We start from the raw sequence: 21495 nt of genomic DNA, 5'->3' as shown, positions 1-21495 counted from the left end.
GGTTTAGCCACACCTGGCTGTGTGATCATCAAAGGGCAGCATTAAGGCTCCTGCCAAGGCTGGGAGGATTAAAAACTGGCTGACCAGGGTCCCCAGAGAGGACCCAGCCCAGCTGGGTGGGAAGACACCAAACACTTCCTTCGAGAAAGGGTGGGGCACCAGGATGAACCGGAAAATGTTCTCCACGGTCATGCTCAAGTTTCTGTTGTTTATTCTCCTGAGCCAAGGGGATCCAAGCCCTACTTGACTCAGCGACAGCTGCAAGGGGAGAACAACCTGCGCGAGGCGCCAGCTCTCACTTCACACCGAAGAGGAAGGCGAGAAATCCTGGAAATAATGTAGTGCAACTTTTATAAGGGCCTTATTTTTCTTCCGTAAGTCACCTTTTTACACTTCTTTGTAAATATGTTCAAAGAAAAACATAGACACACGTTTTTAGATTTTGTTGATATAGGCATTTTGGATTGTATGAGTAGCAAATATAACTTTTACTTTTTCTTTTCTTTTTTTTTCACTTTTACTTTTAAATGGCACATTTAGAAAGGCAGCAAGAAATGGGTTCAGATCACGGTGCATTATTTATTCTGCATCTGGTATCCACACAGATAGAGCATGTCTTTTTCCATTTTGGCTTCTGCCTTCAGTTTACTCTACAATCCACTGTTACTGTGCTGTTTCTCTGTTAATCTTTTGTGAACTTCCTGATTCTATAACGAAGTATGTATAGTCTGCTTTTGAACTATTTTTATTACAGAATTACTTATTGTTTTCTTTCAATAAAATACTGAAGCATTTTCCACTGCCAATAAAAAATAGTGAGACTAAGCTGTAATTATATTGAAAATAAATAAATAAATAAAAATAAAAATAATTACATGCCAAGCAACCACTGCTGAGAGGAAATTTGTAGCTAGTTAGCCCCCCCCACCCCAGCAACCACCCACCCGTCTGTCCCAGAGAGGGCTTCCCCGGACTGTCAGTCTTTCCTTCTGAAGGTGCCTCCCTCGGCTCCGGGTGGCTCCCGCTGATCTGAGTCATCCACCTCTTCCCGTCTCTCAGGTCTTCGGTGCTCACTGATTAGGGGGGTGGGGGGTGGGGTGGATGCTCCTGGGAGCTGGGAACTCAAGTCTATCTTAGGCAAAGCTAACTGATTCTTTCCAGTGATAGGTCTACTAGCATCCCATTCTAAGCCCTGAACCAACTAAGCCAGGTCTGAAGAGGAAGGCGTGAGAAACGGTCATATGCTGAGCGCCTCCTGAATACCGTGCTGCCCTGGCCCCAGTGCCTGCTTATATATCACAGCACCCATACAATGACACTGTAAGGCAGAGCTTAGGACCCTCGTTTCCTGAGCCAAACCTCAGCATCAAGGACACCATACACTCCAGGATGGGCCGCTGGGAGAGAAATTTTGGAGGAAAGGAAGACGCCTGCCATGTAAGTGAAATATTTGAAATCAGGTCTGGCCTGAGTTGAGCAGGGAGGGGAAGGCCTGGGTGAGGTGGAGGGAAGGGCCAGTGGAGGGAAAGTGGAGGGCCGAGAACCCTGTTGGTGGGAGAAAGCATGTTGGTTGGCACCCCCAGCACCAGCCCTGCCCTGTGGCTTTTGAAGGGACCTTGGTTGGCTGAAGCTCTAGAGAGCTGGAAGGAGGGGCGCACGCTCTGGAGTGAGTCCAGGCCGATGGGGCGGGATGGTTCGCAGCACCACATCAGTCCCGCGTCCTCTCTGATGGAGCAGCTCGTCCTGTGGCTGACATCCAGAGCCAAGCAACATCCACAGCCAGAGACCTGCCCTTACCCCAGCCAGAGCAACCCTCCCGCATTAAACCTTCGTGGTCTCTGGTTCCGTCTTCCTCCTGGTTATCCCCTGGGTTTGGGTGGGTGCATTAACCAGGGGTTGTGCCAGGGCAAGGGTTTTGCTTTCATTTGTCCCATTTCACAATTCTCATGGCTCAGCCCTTGTCGGATGCTGAGTCAGGTGGTGGCAGGGAGCCCCAGCATCCCAGGGCTCCTGAGGTCTCTCCGTCGCTGAGACAGTGGTTCTCACACTTGAAAGCACACAAGATGGACCACTGTAAAAATGCACTTCTTGGGATCCTGGGTCCAGAGATTCATACTCCATGGGTCAAGGCTGGGGCCTGGGAACCTGCCTTTTTAACAAGCTCTCCAGGTGCTCCTGGGCTGCTCGCAGTCTGCAAACCACTCTTTGAAAAGTTCCCCTCCAGGATGAAGCAACCAGGGGCCTGTCCTGTATATTCTCTCCAAGGCTCTGTGACTTTGATGCAAAGGGTCCTGAATGCTGGCAAAAATGTTGTTTGGCATTTGAGGAGTTAAAATAATGGTGCATTCCTCAGCCACCTCTCTCTGAACCATATAACCCCAGCCCATTTTACAGGGGAAACAAACTAAGGCCCCAAGAGAGTAAATAAAAGCCCAGCTGGTGGGAAGAACACCAGGGGCCTGCTGAGGCCCTTCCTCTCCTCCCAGGCCCAGAGCTATGTCTATGTGCTAGGCAGGCCGCCTCCAAGGGCGACAGCTTCTATTTCTGTACAAGGATATTGGAAAGGAGCAGAGGAAACACTGACAGCTGCATGACAGCTGCATGGGAACTCGGAGACTCTGTAATTTTGTAATTTTCAAGATTGCCAAAAATTCTCTTAGACTTGATAGGGCTTCCCACTCTCATGAGAGCCCTAGTCCCCAAAGAAATTCTTTTGTTGTTGTTGTTTTCCCTCTCCTGCCATTTATTTATCTTGGACGAGAGAACAGAGCTGGAAGTCTCATCTGTAAGGAAATGATATCAGAGCAAGGGATGGAAGATGAGTTGGATTTAAGAACATTATCCCTGAACTTGAATGCCACCCAGAATTTTCTCTGCTTCCAAAACCAAGCAAACACAGCTTTATAGTTTTGCTCGATTTTCCATGGAAGCTTGCAATTTCACATCCCTGGTTTTCAGGAAATCTTGTTGTAGCCTGAGAAAGATCTGGAGATGGTGTCTTGGGTCGTGGGGCTCTTGCCTAATGGCAGTGGGTCTTTGTATCATACCCTATCTCTGAGCTGGTGGTTCTCACACTTGTTTGTAGATGAGGCACCATGCTAGAATACAGGATCCTGGAGTCTTCTTCCAGAGATTATGATGCCGAGGGTCTGAGTGGCCCCCAGTAATCTGCATGTTTAATATGTGCCCTAGGTGATTCTGGGATCCCACAGCTAAAGAGCACTCCTTGAAAAGCCCTACTCTAGGGTGAATCAACCCTTACTGTGAAGGGACATTCGTCCCTTTTCCTGGGTATGAGAAAGGAGCTGTAGCACCTCCTGAAATCCCTGAATGATCTTCCAGAAGCCTGATTCGCCACAGGCCATGCCCTGCCAGACAGATACCCTGATGGATCTTAGGCCTCAGGGAAGAACTCACTGCTATGACATTCTTGTCCTAAGGGTCAGGGTGGCACTGGCCAGAGACACCCTCACATTGGCAGACTGCTGGCAATGAGGACCTACCAAGAGGCCTAAGGCAAGGAGTTGAGCTATGCCACCCTCTTTCCCTCCTCTGCCTATGGGAACAAGAGGGCAAGCTTGGGCACAAACCTCTGGAGGACATGGCACCAGCTGCAGTTGAAGGTCAGGTCCGAGGACACGCAGGTGTCACAGCTCTGATGCTGCAGGCATGCTGCAAGAGAGAAGGGAGCAGGCCCTCAGCACCAGGCCCGCCTCTGTGGGCTCACAGGTGCAATGTTTAGGAAAAGCAGTGCTCCTGAACGCTGCGACTCTCAGCGTCATTAATGACGTCCCTTCTTATGTCCTGCCCTGATTCCTGATTCCTTACTCCCTTCCCTTTTTTCTCTCCCTCCTTTCTCCCTCCCTTCTTCCTTCCCCTTATCCCTCCCTTCCTTCTTGCCTTCCTTTCATCTTTCCTTCTTTTCTTCATTCATTCATTCACCAGGGAGCCAGGCCCTGAGCTCGTCCTGGGGATTCAGCAATAAGACCTGGTCCCTACCTTCTTGGAGCTCACAGTCATGTGGGGAGAGTGACACTAAGTCAATAAAAACAACTACATAATTACAACTGTGGTGAGTCTATAAAGGACAAGCAGCATGGACAAACGGATCCCACCTGGTCTGGGAAACTATACTTCCAGGTCATTGCCTCTGCCACAGGGTTAAAAGGGATTTTTAAAGACGTTCTGGGTTGACCTCCACTCAGGGCTTGAACCCCTGCTGGCTGGGAGAGCTACGTCCAAGAGGAGGGACTGGCATCAGAGTACTGCTCCTGGTGCCTGTCTCCTCTCCACCCTCTCCTCTTGGAGGTGAGCTGGCTACCACAGGGAGCAGGCATTGTCCTCTGCTCTTTCATGCTCAGGTCTGACTTGGGAAAGTCTCCTAACCTCTCTGTGCCTCAGTTCCCTGTGCTGAAAAACAGGGACGGTGGTGCTACCGAGCCTGCTGCTATGGGGACGAAATGAGAAAATACCTAATAGTGTCGGCCGCGGGGTGGGTGCCCAATAAATGTTCCTTATTATGGACCAGAATCTCATTTAATACTCGCAGTGTGGACTACGAGGTCTTCATTTACTCAGGCATTCATTTAACAGACACTCGTTGAGTGCTGAGCGTGGGTCAGGCATTGGGCCGCGTGATGGGGATGCAGCAGCGTCAGAGGCCTGCCCAGTGGGGCCTGTGGCCCATGAGGAGAGGCCTGGAGGTCCCATGGTGAGGAGGCTGTGAGAAAAGTAGACCAGAAAAAAAAAAGGTGGAATGACAGTGGGAGCTGCTGCTTGGGGAAGCCTCTCTGAGGAGATGACATTTAGGCAGGCACCAGGGGGTAGGGAGGAAGCAAGCTGACAGCTCTCCTGGGGAGAAGGGACCCTGCATGCAGAAGCCTGAGCAAAGCATGTCCCAGGGGATATCCCAGAACTGCGGCCAGCCAGTGAGGAGTGAGGAGGGAGTGGCAGCCGGATCCCAGCCAGGGCAGAGGAGAGTCAGAGAGCAGAAAGAGCAGTGGGGGCAGGAGGCTGGAATGCATGGACCCCGCCGGCACCAGCAAGGCAGAGGAGAAGACAGAGCCAATACAGCAGCAGGAATGTGGGTTGGATTTTAAGAGATGTTCACTTGCAATTGAATGCCACCCATGTAACTGAACAGAATGACCTCTGAGTGGCAAAGAGCTGTCATATCAAACATGCATTCTATTGCAAAGAGAGGTAGGCACTCACCCAGAATAACTATGTAATATAAGGACTCATCTTATAAGCAGCTGAACAGAACATGTGGATAGTAGCAAGAAATGACAGCTATAGAAAAATGACCACTCCTTCAACAAGCATTATGCATTTCTTCACTATGTGACATTTCTTGCAGCTATACCACAGTCCATTAATCTGGGAACCCAATTTGTATCATACAGACTCACAACAAGACGACAGCTGGGTGGAGGAGAAAAGCTGTCATGGGCACTGTATGGCCACCTTCAGTGGCCTTGTGGGAGGGACTGGCTGTTGGTGACACTGTGTCCTTTTGTTTACCGGAGCTTTGCAGGCCCTGGGAGGACCGATGGAAAGCCACTGGCAGGGATACACAGGGACTGACCCAACACAAGAATGAGGGTTCTCTGATTATTTTGTTCCCTGATGTTCTCCAAGGGCCTGGAACAGTGCCTGGCACATGACAGACAGTTGACAAATGCCCGTTGAATTGATATACAGATGCTCTTGTTATCCCCATTGCACAGAGTTGGCAACAGAGGCTGGGGCAGAGTCCTGGGAATAAAAGTTACAGTTCTGAGTTTCAACCCAGGACCGCCTGAGCCTAGAGCCTGAATGCTTTTCCTCAAGGCCCCTCTGTGGGCTCCCCCAGCCACCTTCTCATAGTTCTCTTCCTTAGAAAAGGGACCAGGAGAGACCAGCCAGAGTGTGCTGATTTGGAGATAAACCGTACACACTGGTATGGAAATAATTCCAAGCATCTTGGCTAAACAGATCGTCTTCCCCTCAACTCCCCAAAATGCTAAGGGGGAAAGCCTGAGACGTGGGTGTAGAGTTTTCTGAGGACAAATGCAACTGGTCATCCAGGGACTCAAATCACAGCCTTGATAGCATTGGCCTCCCCTGCCAAGCAGCTGCTCCCAGGCATGGAGGCCCCCAGCCTGCTTATTCCCAGTGACCCCAAAGGCCCCTTAAAAGCCTCCAGCCAAACTGGACATGAGAAAAAAATTGGGGGAGCCTTTTAGAGTATTCATAAAACCATTGACCTTTGATTCTTAGCTGCATTTCAGATGTCCTGAAGTGCTAAGCTCTGCTATGCCTGCTATGAAACCTCCCAAAATTCACTGGAGGGATGGGAAGTAGCTTTAATGTACAGAGTGTCCCAGAAACGCATTCCCAGGATGTTTCACTTCTACTCTGGTATTTCTGCCCAGGCAATAGCCCTGCCCTTGGACGTCCTGGTTTCATTCAAGTTCTAGGACGTGGGGTTTGTTCTCACTTGTCCTAGAGGAATGGCTGTCAGGCCCCAGGTCTCCTGCTGAGATGGAAGGTGACTGGTTGGGGGCTGTGAACTACAGGGCAGTCTGGTGCCTGGGTCTCCTCCAGGGGAAGATACCAAGGGCAAGGTCCATTGGCTTGCTGAGACCTGGCTGAGAGGTGGCCTAGCATTCCCAAAGAAACTTTATCTTCTTATTCTTTCTCTACCTGCCTGCTCCCTGTACCTCCAGGAAAGAGGAAGGGGGCAAAAGAAAATGTAGAGAGACAGCCCTGGCTGTGGAGGGAAGCTAAGAGGTACCAAAAGCCAGAAGAGGAAATTAAAACCCTCTTTTAAAAAAATGTAAGAGTGGGAATGCTGTCCTCCCTTCCCTCACTCTCCCCAGCTGCTCTGACCACATCACAAAGAATATCCAGTCCTGTCCCTAGAGGGTCTATGCCAGCAGGTGGGGCCTTTGCCATGTGGATGAGTGGGGCATAGAGGGAAGAGAAGACAGGCATCCTTGGAGGGCTACTGGCTAAATCTTTTTAATGACTCGTGCCCCAAGGACGCTGGCATCACCCTTTCTCTAAAGAAAATATAGTAAACTTGCGGACCCTGTCAGTTCCTGGACTACCTTCCTGGGGGCTCAGTCCAAGGTTCTCAGCGGCAATGCCCTCCTGAGTTTTAATTCTGTGTCAAGAATAATAATAGCTGTCACGAATCCATCATAAACCATGCCCCAGGCCTGGGACAGGTCAGTTAGTGTCTGAGCTGCCACTTATGTCCTCTCCTCTACCTCCTGGGTCCTAACCGTTACTGCAGCTCTGGGAGTGAGGTGCTGTCACGGCCCGTGACTGATGAGAAATGAAGGCCCAGAGAATTTGGGTGGACATACCCACACAGGGGCCAGGGGTGGGCCTGGGAACTAAACTCAAAGCTGGACTCTCCAGGAGAGCAGAACACTCCCTGAAGGTGGGAATAACTCCTACTCACTTGGCAATGGCATGAACTCCACGGCCGATGAGCTGGTGACCTTGCTGGGGTCCAGCATCACGCGGTGGTATTCGAAGATGGTTCTTCGCCGAGTTTCTGAAACAGAGGCACAGCCTGTCATCAGATGCTTCTCACTCCCAGGGGGCTCTGAGACCTGTCTTTGGCGCCTGTCTCTGGTGGGAGGGCCAGAGACTGTAGTGAGTGGAAACTGGGGTCAGTATGCAGCCACTGAGAGCAGGAAGTAATCCGACCTGGATAATCCATCGAAGCTACAGGAAGGCAGGAGGACAGGCAAATTGTCCTTGAGAAGAGAGTATTGTTGTAACCTGGTTAAACTCCTTTAAACAGAGGCCTGGCTGCCCTTGGGATCAGCATGTGGGGATCCCAGGCTTCTACCTTTGCGCCCTCACAGTTGCTGGTCACCCCTTCTCTCCTTGTCAAACTTGTCCTTACAGATCTGACCAGCTCCCTCCTCCCCCCTGCTCAGGCTTGGCTCTCCCCTCCCACAGCACTCACACCATTGTGGAGACAGGAGGATCCATCTTCAGGATGAGGCATTAGCCTGTGAGCACCTGGCCCTGAAGTTGACCCATGGAGTGTACTCTGCGAATGTCTGCAGATGGACCAGCTGTCCTCAGAGTACCTCTACCTTCCTGGACAGAGGCCTGAGCGAGGCTCAGGGCCCGGAGCGAAATTTGAGTCCTGCTTCTGACCCTGCAAGAACTTTCTACAAACCCCAGAGTCAAGGGACCAGAGTTCTGATGCAATTTCTGCTTCTGACTTGCTAGGTAACCTTAGGCAAGCCATTTTACCTCAAGGTTCTTGGCTATAAAGTGGAGAGACAGAAACAACCACCCTGGGAGGGGAAAAAACTGGGATGTAGATGAAAAGACCTTTGCTAGAATAGCAATCTGAGATGCCCTGACATTTCCCACCCAAGAAACCACCACTGGGGGTAGATTTCCTTCTGCTCTGAAAGGCAGCCAGCCAGCTGCAGAGCTTTGTGAACGAGTTTCCCAAAATGGCCATTTAGTATTTGGTCTGCCCAGCATCTCTTCTTCCTTCTGGAAACAGCACCCCCTTTGGGGGAACTACCACCAGCCCAGTCCCATATGTGGTCTGCCCGGGAGCCACTATCTTCCATGAACCAGCCTCCCTGGCTACACAGTGATTAGTCCAGGGCTGGACGTCTGTCATTAGCTGCGCCAATCAGAGACCTTCCCTGGAACTTCTCAACTGTCACCAGGTGGCCTTTGGCTCTCTGACGGTGAAGCTAAGAAGATGCGAGCTAGGGTCTAAGAATGCACATGGTTCCAGTCTAAGGACGAAAGCCAGAGAATGAAGCCACCTTGTGGAGAAAGGCAGGAAGTCCCATGGCATTCGAGGCCCTGACATCCCAGGACCTGCCCTGAGACCTGCCTTTCCACTGGTTCAAGTTTTCCTCTGGTTCTATGGGCTACCCCAGCATCCCCCACAACAATCCCTTGTCTGCTTAAGCTAGTTCAAATTGGGTTTTTACCACTAGAAGTCCAGCGTAGGTGGGGAGATAAATTCTTCACTCAGCTAAAGGTGGTTTGGAGGAAAATTTCCCAAGGTGACAGCAGAGAACAGGAGGGGTCATCCATGAAAGGGAGAGCGTCCCATGAAACTACTGCAAGCCCCTCCCCTCTCTACCCCTTCCTGTTTGCAGAAGCTAGGGGAGGGTCCACTCCTTAAAAGAACATCTCAGATCACTGATAACATGCTACCATGTGGATAAAACTTGAAAATAATATGCTCCTAAATGAAAGAAGCTAGATACGAAAGGCCATATATCATAGATTCCATTTGTATGAAATGTCCAGAATAGGCAAATCCATAGAGACAGAAAGTAGAGAAGAAATAGGGGAAGAGGGGAATTGGGAGTGACTGTTAACAGGTACAAGATTTCTTCTGGGGATGATGGAAATTTTCCAGAATTAGATGATGGTGATGGTTGTGCAACAAAGTGAACGTAGTTTTAAAACTCCTGAGTTGTATACTTAAAATGGCTCATTTTATCTAAAAAAAAATTACACACACACACAATCTCAGCACCAAATCTACCAACTTTCCTGCAGTGCTTAAGTTCTCTCCTCCTCCAGGAAGGCTCCCTATATTAAGAGGATGGAAATGGCTACCCCCTCCTCCTGCGCCATATGCAGAGAGAACTGAACACACTCAGTATTGCTTCTGTGTGAGTATATCTTGTTCGCATTACAAGGAGCATTGGATATTTGTCTACTGGGGGGAGGAATTCTAGAAGATCCCTGTTCTATGGGGAGGCTGCTACAGAATCCCTGGAAAGTCTATTAAAAAAAAAGTTCTCCCCCTAGAAATTTGGAATAACACCCAGGAAGCTGCACTTTTAAAAGCTCCCCAAGTAATTCCATGTATAGCCTTCTTTGATAATCATTGGCCTTGTAGCTGTATACTCTGGAGTCTAAAGAGTTGAAGGTTCAGGACCAGAGAGATCACTGGAACTGAGGATCCTTGGCCAATGGACTTTGCTACTCCCAAGGCCTCTCTGAGTGTGCCCCTCTGGCAGGCACCCCCTCCCACCAACTTAGGTAGCCAAGAAGTCTTTGCCTACTTGTCAACTCCCTGAATACTGATCACCTTGGAACAACTATAGGAACACATCAGCTGTTCTCCCTCTTTCCAGATAGAATTATGCATTTACTCCTAGAATGTTGCTGCCATGATGGCAGGGGCTTTTTTTTTTAATAACAGCTTTATTGTGATATAATTTACGTCAAAACATGCAATTTAACCATTTAAAATGTACAATTTAATGGTTTTTACTATATTCGTAGAATTTTTGCAATCATCATCGCAATCCATTTTAGAACATTTTCATCATCCCCTAAAGCAACCCCATACCCATTAGCAGTTACTTCCCTTTCTACTACCACCATCTCTCAGCTAGGCAACCACTAGTCTATTTCACGTGCCTATAGATTGGGCAGACACTTGTGCATCTGTCTTTAACATCTGGAACAGTGTTAATGTGCCAGATGCTCAATAAACATTAGATGAACAAACACACCCTTTTGTCCCCTCCTTTACCCCATAGGTGAAATAAAATCCCGAAACAATAAAAAGGTAACAAATTCCCAGTCAATGATCCATTTGCTGGAATAATTCTCATTCTAGCAAATTTTCTGCACAACTAAAGAAAAGACCTGGGGAGATTTCTTGATATTCTCACAAGCAATGGAGACAACCAAAGCAATAGGCCAAGCCCCCAATCTTGGGGTTTGTTCATATGAAACTTAACCCCACAAAGGATAGGCTAAGCCTACTTAAAATAGGGCCTAGTGTTATTCCCAAGAAAACCTCTTTTGTTGCTCAGATGTGGCCTCTCTCTCCAGCCAACACAACAGGCAAGCTCACTGCCCTCCCCCGTCTACGTGGGACATGCCTCCCAGGGGTGTGGACCTTCCTGGCAACGTGGGACAGAAATCCGAGAATGAGCTGGGACTCAGCACCAAGGGATTAAGAAAACCTTGACCAAAAGGGGGAAGAGAGAAATGAGACAAAATGAACTGTCAATATCTGAGAGATTCCAAACAGAGTCGAGAAGTTATCCTGGAGGTTATTCTTACACATTAAATAGATATCACCTTTTTAGTTAAGGTATATTGGAGAGGCTGGAGGGAAGTGCCTGAAAATGTAGAACTGTGTTCCAGTAGTCATGTTTCTTGAAGATGATTGTATAATGATATTGCTTTTGCAATGTGACTGTGTGATTGTGAAAACCTTGTGTCTGATGCTCCTTTTATCTAACCTATCAATAGATGAGTAAAACATATGTATTAAAAATAAATAAATAATAGGGGGAACAATTGCTAAAATAAATTTAGTAGATTGAAATGCTAGTGATCAATGAAAGGGAGGGACAAGGGGTATGGTATATATGAATTTTTTTCTGTTTTCTTTTTATTTCTTTTTCTGAATTGATGCAAACCTTCTAAGAAATGATCATGATGATGAATACACAACTATGTAATGATATTGTGAGTTATTGATTATATAACAAGAATGGAATGATCATATGGTAAGAATGTTTGTGCTTGTATGCAGTTATGCTTCATAAATAAGTTTTAAAAATTTAAAAATTAAAAAAAGATGAACTAAAAAATTTCAAACATGAAAAAAAAGAAATACTAGAGGTCAATGAGAAGGAGGGGTAAGGGATATGGGATGAATAAGTTTTTTCTTTGTATTTCTTTTCCTGAGTGATGCAAATGTTCTAAAAATGATCGTGGTGAAGAATACACAACTATGCAATGATATTGTGAACCACTAATTTTATACCATGTATGGACTATATGTGTGTGAAGATTTGCCAATAAAAAATATTAAAAAAAAAAAAAGAATGGAATGATCATATGGTAAGAATGTTTGTGTTTGTATGTGGTTATATTTAATTAATTAATTAATTTAAAAAACAAAAAAGAAGAAGAGACCTGCGACAGCCCCTAGAAATTTATGATATGAGGGGTGAATTGTCCTTCCTGTGTAGAGGCCCTAGAGCTCCCCTTGCCTGGTCATAGGCTGACTAGAGCACAGGGATCTTTACCTCTGTGCAGCTGCAGTGGCCTCCTAACTAGCCTCCCTGCCTCCAGGCTTGACCTGTTAAGTCCTTCCTGTTGGTTGTACTCCTAAGACATACATCTGACTCCTGCTTAAAATCCTTCAAAGATTTGTTCCTGGGTTTTGGCGCCAAAATTTTAAAAAAGTCCTTCAATGAATTCCCAATGCCTCCCAATAATAATAATCTCACCAAGACTTATAAGGCCCTCTTCCCAATGCCAACTTCCCCTTGCCTTGAACTGAGTTCTCCAGCTCAAAGGGTCTATGTCCCCCCACAAATACCTCCTAGCCCCTACACAGTGCCTGGAAGCCCTGGTGCCTGCAGAGTCCACACAGGGTCCTGCACGTCCCTTCCACACTGTCTGCTCTGATTTTCTCTCCCAGTGACTGGATGACCCTGTGTTGAGATGAAGGTACCAGGAGCTGCAGAGCCCCCCTCCATTCAACCTCCTGGGGTCAGCCCCTCCTAGGCAAGCCCTGAATGGTGACATCCAAACAGGCAGGCAGCTGTTGGCGTCAGCAGCTTCATCCCGACAAGCACATCGGCTGCGTTTCTAGTGTTTATTTATCTTCAGTCTTGGAATGTCTCCCTCCTACTCAACCCAGGCCTGGGGACCAGATCTGCTATGTTTCTACACTTATTTGTCCTCAGTCTTGGACTTGTGCCCTATAGCCTCACCCACGATAGAACCCCAGTTGGTCTGGCACAAAGCCGGCGCTCTCCCACCACACCCTGCTGCCCCAGCGTGGAGGCGCTGCAGAGCCCTCAGTGCTGACGCATTCGAGACAGCAGCCTATCCCCATAATGCATCCTGTACTGGGCAAAGGGACCTTTGTGTAGGCCCTGGGGCTAGCAAAGCTTCCCTGGAAGAAAAAGGAATCTTCAGCCTCACCTCTGTGCATGTTTCTGAAACACGGCCCTACCCTCCGTGTGTCACTAGGAGAGTCCTCCTGCTACCCAGGGGTCTGGAATGGCCACGGCCCAAGAGGGACAGAGAGGAAGGTGGTGAGCCTGCCAAGAGCAGGAGGGCCAGGAAGGGGAGGCCCAGGGTCCCTGCCCTGCTCAGACCTGCATGAACTTGAACAAGAGGCGTAAGACCCGTGAGCCACATCGAAATTAGGGACTAATTATATTACATGTACCGGGTCATTCTGAGCATTAGAGAAGACACTCATGCACACACAGAGCACCTGGCCAGGGCTGCCGAAAGCCTGGGAGCCCCACCTTCCTCTCACCCTCAACTTCTGTGGGTTTTGCTTTCCTTGCAGCTCCTCTAGAGCATTTCCATCCTCATCTAACCCCTCACTCAGCCCTAGCCACTGTTTGTAACCTTGAACGTGAGGCGGGATGGCATCTTCCTTCCTCTCTCCTATCCCTTCCCCCTTCCTTCCTTTCTTTCTCTTTCTCTACCTCTTTCTTTAAGGATGGCATATTTCTTACCAGTGAATCTCTACTGGGTCTTTCAGCTCCCTCAGTAGCTCCTGGGAACCCAGTGGATGGACGGGGGACCCCCAGAGAGGCAACCTGAGCACAGGGCTCTTGAACAAACTGGCCATCCTGGCCCCCAACTTCCCTCAAGCATCATCCCCTCACCACCCATTGCCCTGTGGGCCCCGCTTTCCCTTTGCTGCCCCCCAAATTCAGTCAGCCAGCTTCTCTTCCTGTGGGTGCCCCACCACAACCACCAGGCTTCCTCTTTTCTGAGTGGTCCAGACTGGGTGCTGCTTCTTGCTTTTGCCCCCGTTAGAGAATGAGGTGCTGTGGGGAGGGGCGTTCGGGTAGTGGGGTCTCCTCCCAGAGAGAGTGCTTATCTCAGAGCGCTTCTCCCCAGCCTTCCGGCTCCCGTGAGGAGGGGACAGGGGGAGGACTTTGACCTTGGCCTTCCTTCCCTGCCCCACCCCCCTCCTAAACTGGAGACGGATGGTTTGTAATGATTTTCAGGCTTCTTTCTGCTTTTCTCTCCCTTCCTCCCAGGGAACTTGCTGGCTTGAGAGAAAACAGAAGGACGGAGTGGGTGGAATGAGTTTTATGAGACATGGGCTGGGCCACAGCTTCAGAGACTCAGACCTGTCAGGATGCGAGCTGCGAGGAAGCTAAGAAGTCCAGGAGTCCCACCACTTTGCAATTTACCAAGCCTATCCAAAGAGCCTTAAATGTAAAACATCTATTTAAATGAGAAATCTCATACAAAACCACAGCACCACCACTATTTTCATTTACTCCTGCAACACGCAGGTGTTGGGCCGCTGTGGTGTCCCAGGGACTGTGCTAAGTCTTGAGCTCTTGGTGATGGGCAGGACAGGCCTGGGCCCTGCCCCCAGGGGGCTGCCATCATCCGAGGTCGCCTGCATCTGAACCGTCTCATTGTCCCTCAGAACTTTCTGAGGTAGACAAGGTACAGACAGCACATTCTCCCCATTTTACAAAGAGGTTATTTGCCCCAAAACACTCAGCTTTCACTTTGCAGAAGCCAGACCTAAAGACTCAGGCCTTGACACCAGTGGCAGCTCCAGAAAGACATGGGAGATTATGGTCAACAGCAGGTAGATTCGTACCTCAGGTGCTCTGGGGACAGGGGAGGGGAGCCCTGATCTGTGCCACGTGCCGATTCCTTTGTTGCAAATATTCCCACCATGGCTGGTTTCAAGCTACCAACTTGAAGTCACTGAGTGTGGAGTTGGGAAGAGATGAGCTCAATCAGAGCTCATGAATCCACACAGGTGGTCTCCAGCAAACCACACTTGTGGTTTCCCCATTTGTGTTTCTAAAAGAGTCAAGGGGAAATTTTATTTTTTCTTTAAAAATAAATAATTAAACAAACATCCCGAAGATTGAAAAATTGCACGTCTACTTTTTCTCTTAAACAACCCTAAATCTGAAAGAGATGAAGCCCGTAATTCCATGCATAAATTCCAGGCGGTAACTGCCACGTGTCTACAGGGTTACCTTGCTCTAAGGAGATAATCTTCCTGCAAAAGCTGGGGGGCTAGGGGGGTGGGGAACTGGGGGTGGGAGAAGGTGAGGGAAAGCTGGAAGTGCCCCAGGTGCCCATCAACTGACAAATACGTAAACAAAATGTGGTATGCACAAACAATGGAATATTATTTGGCCATGAAAAGGAATGAAGTTCTGATACATCCTACAACATGGATGGACCTTGAAATCATTATGTCAAGTGAAATAAGCCAGACACGAAAGGACAATTACCGCATGATTTCACTTAATGTGAAAAGAATAGAATGTGTGAATTCATAGAGACAGAAAATAGATTAGAGGTTAGTGGGGGTAGGGTGGGGGCCAGGAGTGGGGAGTTATTGCTTATTGGGCACAGAGTTTCTACTCGGGGTGATGACAAAGTTTTGGTAAACAGACGGCGGTGATGGTGTGCACTGCTGTGAGTGTAATTAACACCACTGAATTTATACGTTAAGGTGGTGAAAATGAGAAATGTTGTGGGGTATATATGTTACCATAATAATATTTTTTAATGCTAAGGGAACAGGTTCACAGGGCCCCTCACACACGTGCACACACATTTCTACACAAAGGGAGTTCCCTTGTCAAGAGGAGAGGAGAGTCCGAAAAGAGATTGGGGTGAGGAAGGCTGCCGTTGTATAATTCACCTGCTCAGAGTGGGGGAGCCAGTTTTCCACCCGCGCAGAGGTCCATATGTGGGGGTACCCTCCCTGCGCCACGCCGACCCTCTGACAAGACGGACTGGGCGGTTGTGGAAGGTTTAGGTGGAGGGTGGAGAGGTTCCAGGCAGCCTTTCTCGCCCCATTTCCACCCCAGCATTTAAAATAAAAAAAGTGAAGCTCCAGGTCTCTAGTCTCCTACCTTCCAAGGTGTCTAAAGTCCTGCTGGGATCTGGAATCTAAGGTAAACCTTTCTTCTTTTATCTTTCAAGTCACGACCCCCAACCTGGGCAGAGTTAACTGCCCCTCTTCTGAGCTCCCCAGGCCCCTGCACAACATCTAGTTGTTGTGCAGCATACTGCTGACACCCCCAAGTCTGGAGAAGCGCAGGTGCCCGAGAGGACAGCCCAGGACAGGCCCACATCTCCCCAAGACTGTTCTCAGGAGACAACCAAGAGCCCCCAGACCAGCAGGTTGCAGGGCCAGGGGAGGACCACCCACGACAGGCCACTGACCCCACCAGCCTCATCCCGGGAGACAGCTGACACCCAGGAGACCCCACACCCCCAACAACCCTCCAGCCTCAGCTCCTCCCTCGTAGCGGATTATTCTGACTCAGAGAGCAAGTGATTCTGGGACACACCCAGGAGGCCCCTCGCAGACCAGGCTGCTTCATTCGCTTGCCCAGCAGCCCTCGGAAACCTCAGATGCCACCATCCCCTCCCCAGACCTGCCTTCCCACCGCCACTGGAATTATTTGGTCCTGGTGAGGGTGTTTGTGCCTTGTGGGACCCCCAGACATCCCGTTTAAATTAAAACCCTGTAATACTGACATGGTGCAATCAGTACTTACTTTCCGGGTCACCCCCCCTCACCTCACTGCAGGCTCCCCCAAGGGCAGAGTCCCCGTGTCAGCTGTCCCCGTACCCCCAGCACAGGGCCTGGCACTTACCAGGGCCTCAAGTAACGACTGTGAGTGGATGAATGGATTTCAGATGGGCATGAAAACCTTAGCAACTTGTAACTTCAGCCTGCAGCCAAGAGGAAGCTCACCCTTCCTTCCAACCACCACAGATCAGACAGAGCCTTCCTCGGAAGGGCAGACCTCAAAAGGCCAGAGAGGGACAGACACACCCCTTTCTAAGTTAGACAAACCAGCTCTCAGTTCTCACCGGCAGTCAGGGAAGAGCTCGCCCCGGGTCAGGAGGAAGGTGAAATGCGAGAAAGAACGGGGACTCATGGTTGGGCCACAGATGGAGACACAGACGTGGCTGTGTTGCAGGAAGCCGATTTCAGGGGCAGAGACGCACAAGCTGTAGCTGGGTAAAGAGGGATTCCAGAAAACCTCCTACCAGGATCTCTCATAATCTGGGCTGGGGAAGCAAAGTTTGGGATGGGCCCCAAGTATGGGTACAGCCAGAGGTCGTCGGATGTCCTCCAAAAACAAACACACCCACCCCCTGCCCAGCAGAGTGGGGAAGATGCGGGGTGGCAAAGGGGCATGTGGATGGGTGCGTACAAATATATCCCTAATTTAAAATATTTTCTCACTTCAACTGCCAACCTGTACTTGTTTGATGGTGTGGCTTTTATAATATTATAACTTTTTTGTAAACAGAATCCTTAGCACCCCCGCCTGAGTTGTCTGCTTTTGGATCACTTCACCAGTGTCTGAGGTTCACCCAGGGACAATGATGTGCCCAGCAGAGTGGCCAGCAGGGCCTCCTGGAACTGAGACGAGGCTGCCCACGGCCACATTTCTGGAAGTCGGAGATGTTCTGTTTTATCTCTGCCTCCAGTCATCAAAGACGCCGAAATACTGAAGGCACGGAACACCCTGCCACACGTCAAGAAATGTCAGTTTGTTCAGAAAGAGAGGTTTACCTGTCCAGTTTGTTTCAGTTCCAGATACCAGTGGGAGAGAGTTGGATTGGTCAGGAAAGAACCAGGAGACTGACAGAATCCAGGCATTCCTCCCCACCCCAGAATGGATGGTCACCATACAAAATATATAAGAGGGTGGTTCGGAAAAAAGTTTTCATTCATTCATTTGCTCATTTGGTTATTTAATCAATAATCGTGACTCAAGTGCCCGCAGAGGATGCAGAGATAAACACATTGAATCCTGCTTCCCAAAGAACTTTCAGCCCAGGAGGAGAGCACGGCGGGGCAGGGGTTGGGGGGTTTCCTCCTCAATAGTGAGGCAAAGTAGAAAAAGGAGAGAAAGGAGAAGAAACAAGGAAAGATAAGATTTCAGGGGCAGAGTGGAGGGGGGAAAAAGAGAAAAGAGAAAAGGGGGAAGGAAGGGCCCCCAGTTGAAAAAAAAAAAGCTCCAATGAAGAGCGCTTCAAGGCATCTTTTTATCAGAAGGAGCAGGAAGCAAAATCAGCCAGATTTGGTGACTACGTTCCCCCTCCACCCCTCAGTTGGTCCCTCCCACCCTTCTGCAGCCAGCTACTGGCCTCCTCCCTCCCCAACCCGGCAGCCCTGCACATATCTGGACTTCAGTCACCCTTCCACAAAGGAAAGATCTGGTAAAGAAGAAGGATCAGTGTGCTGGGGCTGTCTGAAGCTTCCTGGGGCCAACCAAGGGGCAGGCAATGGCTCGCAATCTTTTATAAAGTAAAATCCTCATTAACTGATCCCACTAACTCAGGATCTCTGTCGGTTTTGAAGTTGGCCACGCCAAAGGTGCTTTTATGTTGTCCAGGTAATAAAGGATTTCTTAAACAAATGGAGAGAGGGAATTATATTGACTTCTGGGGGCCACTCCAGCCAACCAAAGGGTCATGCATAAGCCAGCCCGTGTGCTCTGAGTGCCTCTGCAAGAAGGTGCTGCTTAATTGCACATGAATCTTTTCTCTCCATCAAAGCATGCCCTGCAGATGCTGCTCAAAATCCTGTTTAGCAGTTTATCATACGAGGCAATAATGGTAAGTAAAACTTTGGCTGTTTTCAGCATCTCCTTCCCTCACCTCCCCAGGAGAGAGACTACCCCAGCAGGAGTGGGGAGGAGAGATTCCCTCAGACAGGGAAGGGCTCAGTAGCTTGGGAATGCTTGAATAGTGGAAAACCAAATTCTCCTCCTCACAGCACCTCAGAGAGGAGCCAAGCTGGGATCCAAGGACAGTGATGTCCCTGACTTTGCAGGCCCAGGTGGGCCCGGACCATGGGCACATCTGTGGCTATAACGGTGTCTGTAGACCCGAGGCCCTCCCCGAACACTGCGTCCTGGGGGTCCTTGACCGACCATAGTGAAGTTGGGGTGGGCAGGGAAGCAGCCCCCTAATGGTTACCAAGAGTGATGTTCCTGCCCTGCATTAGTTAGGGTTCTCTAGAGAAACAGAATCAACAGGGAACACTTGCAAATATAAAATTTATGAAAGTGTCTCACGTGACCGGAGGAATGCAGAGTCCAAAATCCACAGGGCAGGCTGCGAAGCTGATGACTCCAATGGATGGCCTGGATGAACTCCACAGGAGAGGCTCACCAGCCAAAGCAGGAATGCAACCTGTCTCCTCTGAGTCCTCCTTAAAAGGCTTCCCATGATTGGATTTAGCATCACTAATTGCAGAAGACACTCCCCTTTGGCTGATTACAAATGGAATCAGCTGTGGATGTAGCTGACGTGATCATGACCTAATCTTATGAAATGTCCTCATTGCAACAGACAGGCCAGCACTTGCCCAATCAGATGAACAGGTACCACAACTTGGCCAAGTTGACACCTGTCCCTAACCATGACAGTCCACCCCTTGTCAACTTGGCACATATATATATATATATCACCTTAGACCATACTTAATTTCCAAATGAAAACAAATAAGCACACATTTTTTCTTTTACCTGACAATACTCAACTGTCCTGCATATAACTGGAAACACATTAAATCTCTCCAGAATAGCATGCAAATCCTTGGGCAACATTCATTCTTAAACTTGATATCTTACAACTTAAATAGTATAACACAAACAAAACAGCATTACAGTCCTCGTTTCTGTAACTGATCACGTGGTCGAAGTTCATATTTATTACTACCTTCTTCCACTACCCATTCCATGTTCCCTTTCCCCTCAGCAAGCACTTCAGCTGGCCGTGATTCTTTGCCTGGTGGGGTGACCCAAACCTTCATTCCTGAAGTCTCAGAGCCATTAGTGGTCCTGCCTGGATTGTGTTGTTGCAGTTTTCCATTCATTTTAATCACAGGGCATGGTAGTACTAATAGACGCCCCAGGGGATCTCCTATATTCCAAGAAAACTCTTCTTTACCTCCATTATGTAGTTGCAGTCCTACTTCCTTCTGATAGTCAGGGTCAATTACCCCAGACAATAATGTAATCCCCTTCTTGGTGTGTTGATCCAGAGGCATAAGTAGCCCAAAGTGGCCAGGTGGCAATCTTAACTTCCAGTTCAGTGGTATCACTGTTGTTTCTCCTGGAGAAAGCACACCCCGTTTTGGAACTAAAACCTGTAGACCAGCAGAACTCAGGGTAGCAGGGACAGGAAGCAAAAATTTTCCTAGTGGATCACTAGGAGTAATAGTGAGTGGCACCACACCCATTTCCACCCCTTGGTTCCTGGACCCATGGATCCTGGCTATGGGAGAAACAGCACCATACAGTGGATGCTGATTCAGAGCATACACAGCTTCCTGGAGAACATTACCCCAGCCTTTCAAGTTTTTGCCACCTAGTTGGAACCGTAATTGAGTTTTCAAAAGGCCATTCCACCGTTCTATCAATCCAGCAGCTTCTGGATGATGGGGAACATGGTAAGACCAGAGAATTCCATGAGCATGTGCCCATTCCCGCACTTGATTTGCTGTGAAGTGTGTTCCTTGATCCGAAGCAATGCTATGTGGAATACCATGACGATGCATAAGGCATTCTGTAAGCCCACGGATAGTAGTTTTGGCAGAAGCATTGCGTGCAGGGAAAGCAAACCCATATCCAGAGTATGTGTCTATTCCAGTTAGAACAAATCGCTGCCCCTTCCATGAAGGGAGTGGTCCAATGTAATCAACCTGCCACCATGTAGCTGGCTGGTCACCTCGGGGAATGGTGCCATATTGGGGGCTTAGTGTGGGTCTCTACTGCTGGCAGATTGGGCACTCAGCAGTGGCTGTAGCCAGGTCAGCCTTGGTGAGTGGAAGTCCATGTTGCTGAGCCCATGCATAACCTCCATCCCTACCACCATGACCACTTTGTTCATGAGCCCATTGGGCAATAACAGGAGTTGCTGGGGAAAGAGGCTGACTGGTATCCATAGAACGGGTCATCTTATCCACTTGATTATTAAAATCTTCCTCTGCTGAAGTCACCCTCTGGTGTGCATTCACATGGGACACAAATATCTTCATGTTTTTAGCCCACTCAGAAAGGTATATCCACATACTTCTTCCCCAGACCTCTTTGTCACCAATTTTCCAATTATGGTCTTTCCAAGTCCCTGACCATCCAGCCAAACCATTAGCAACAGCCCATGAGTCAGTATACAGACGCACCTCTGGCCAGTTTTCCTTCCAAACAAAATGAACAACCAGGTGCACTGCTCGAAGTTCTGCCCACTGGGAGGATTTCCCCTCACCACTGTCCTTCAAGGACATCCCAGAAAGGGGTTGTAATGCTGCAGCTGTCCACTTTCGGGTGGTACCTGCATATCGTGCTGAACCATCTGTAAACCAGGCCCGAGTTTTCTCTTCCTCAGTCAATTCACTGTAAGGAACACCCCAAGAGGCCATAGCTCTGGTCTGGGAAGGAGAAGGTAATGTGGCAGCAGGAGTGGAAA

The 21495-nt window shown here is 48.9% G+C and overlaps 1 protein-coding gene and 1 long non-coding RNA gene across 6 annotated transcripts in view; one reads left to right on the top strand and one right to left on the bottom strand.

Moving 5' to 3' along the window:
* The window catches only part of PLXDC1 (plexin domain containing 1), a 99958-nt gene that overhangs the window by 30824 nt on the left and 47639 nt on the right, over positions 1–21495 (bottom strand). For all 4 annotated transcript variants that reach the window (XM_077164555.1, XM_077164556.1, XM_077164557.1 and 1 more), the window contains 2 exons: positions 7454–7549; positions 3591–3672 (listed from right to left, as the gene is read on the bottom strand). In XM_077164555.1, the coding sequence (XP_077020670.1) occupies positions 3591–3672; positions 7454–7549 (178 nt within the window). The remainder of the gene's footprint in view (positions 1–3590; positions 3673–7453; positions 7550–21495) is intronic.
* LOC143687525 (uncharacterized) lies at positions 254–11818 on the top strand. Of its 2 annotated transcripts, XR_013177564.1 has the most exons (4): positions 254–374; positions 1168–1437; positions 9577–9668; positions 10846–11818. It is a non-coding gene; the product is annotated as an uncharacterized LOC143687525 (long non-coding RNA). The 2 variants fall into 2 exon arrangements; XR_013177563.1 differs by lacking the exon at positions 9577–9668.

The sequence above is a fragment of the Tamandua tetradactyla genome, chromosome 6 (genome assembly GCF_023851605.1).
Source record: "Tamandua tetradactyla isolate mTamTet1 chromosome 6, mTamTet1.pri, whole genome shotgun sequence".
Classification (NCBI taxonomy): Eukaryota; Metazoa; Chordata; class Mammalia; order Pilosa; family Myrmecophagidae; genus Tamandua; species Tamandua tetradactyla.
This window is presented reverse-complemented; position numbering and strand designations above follow the sequence as displayed.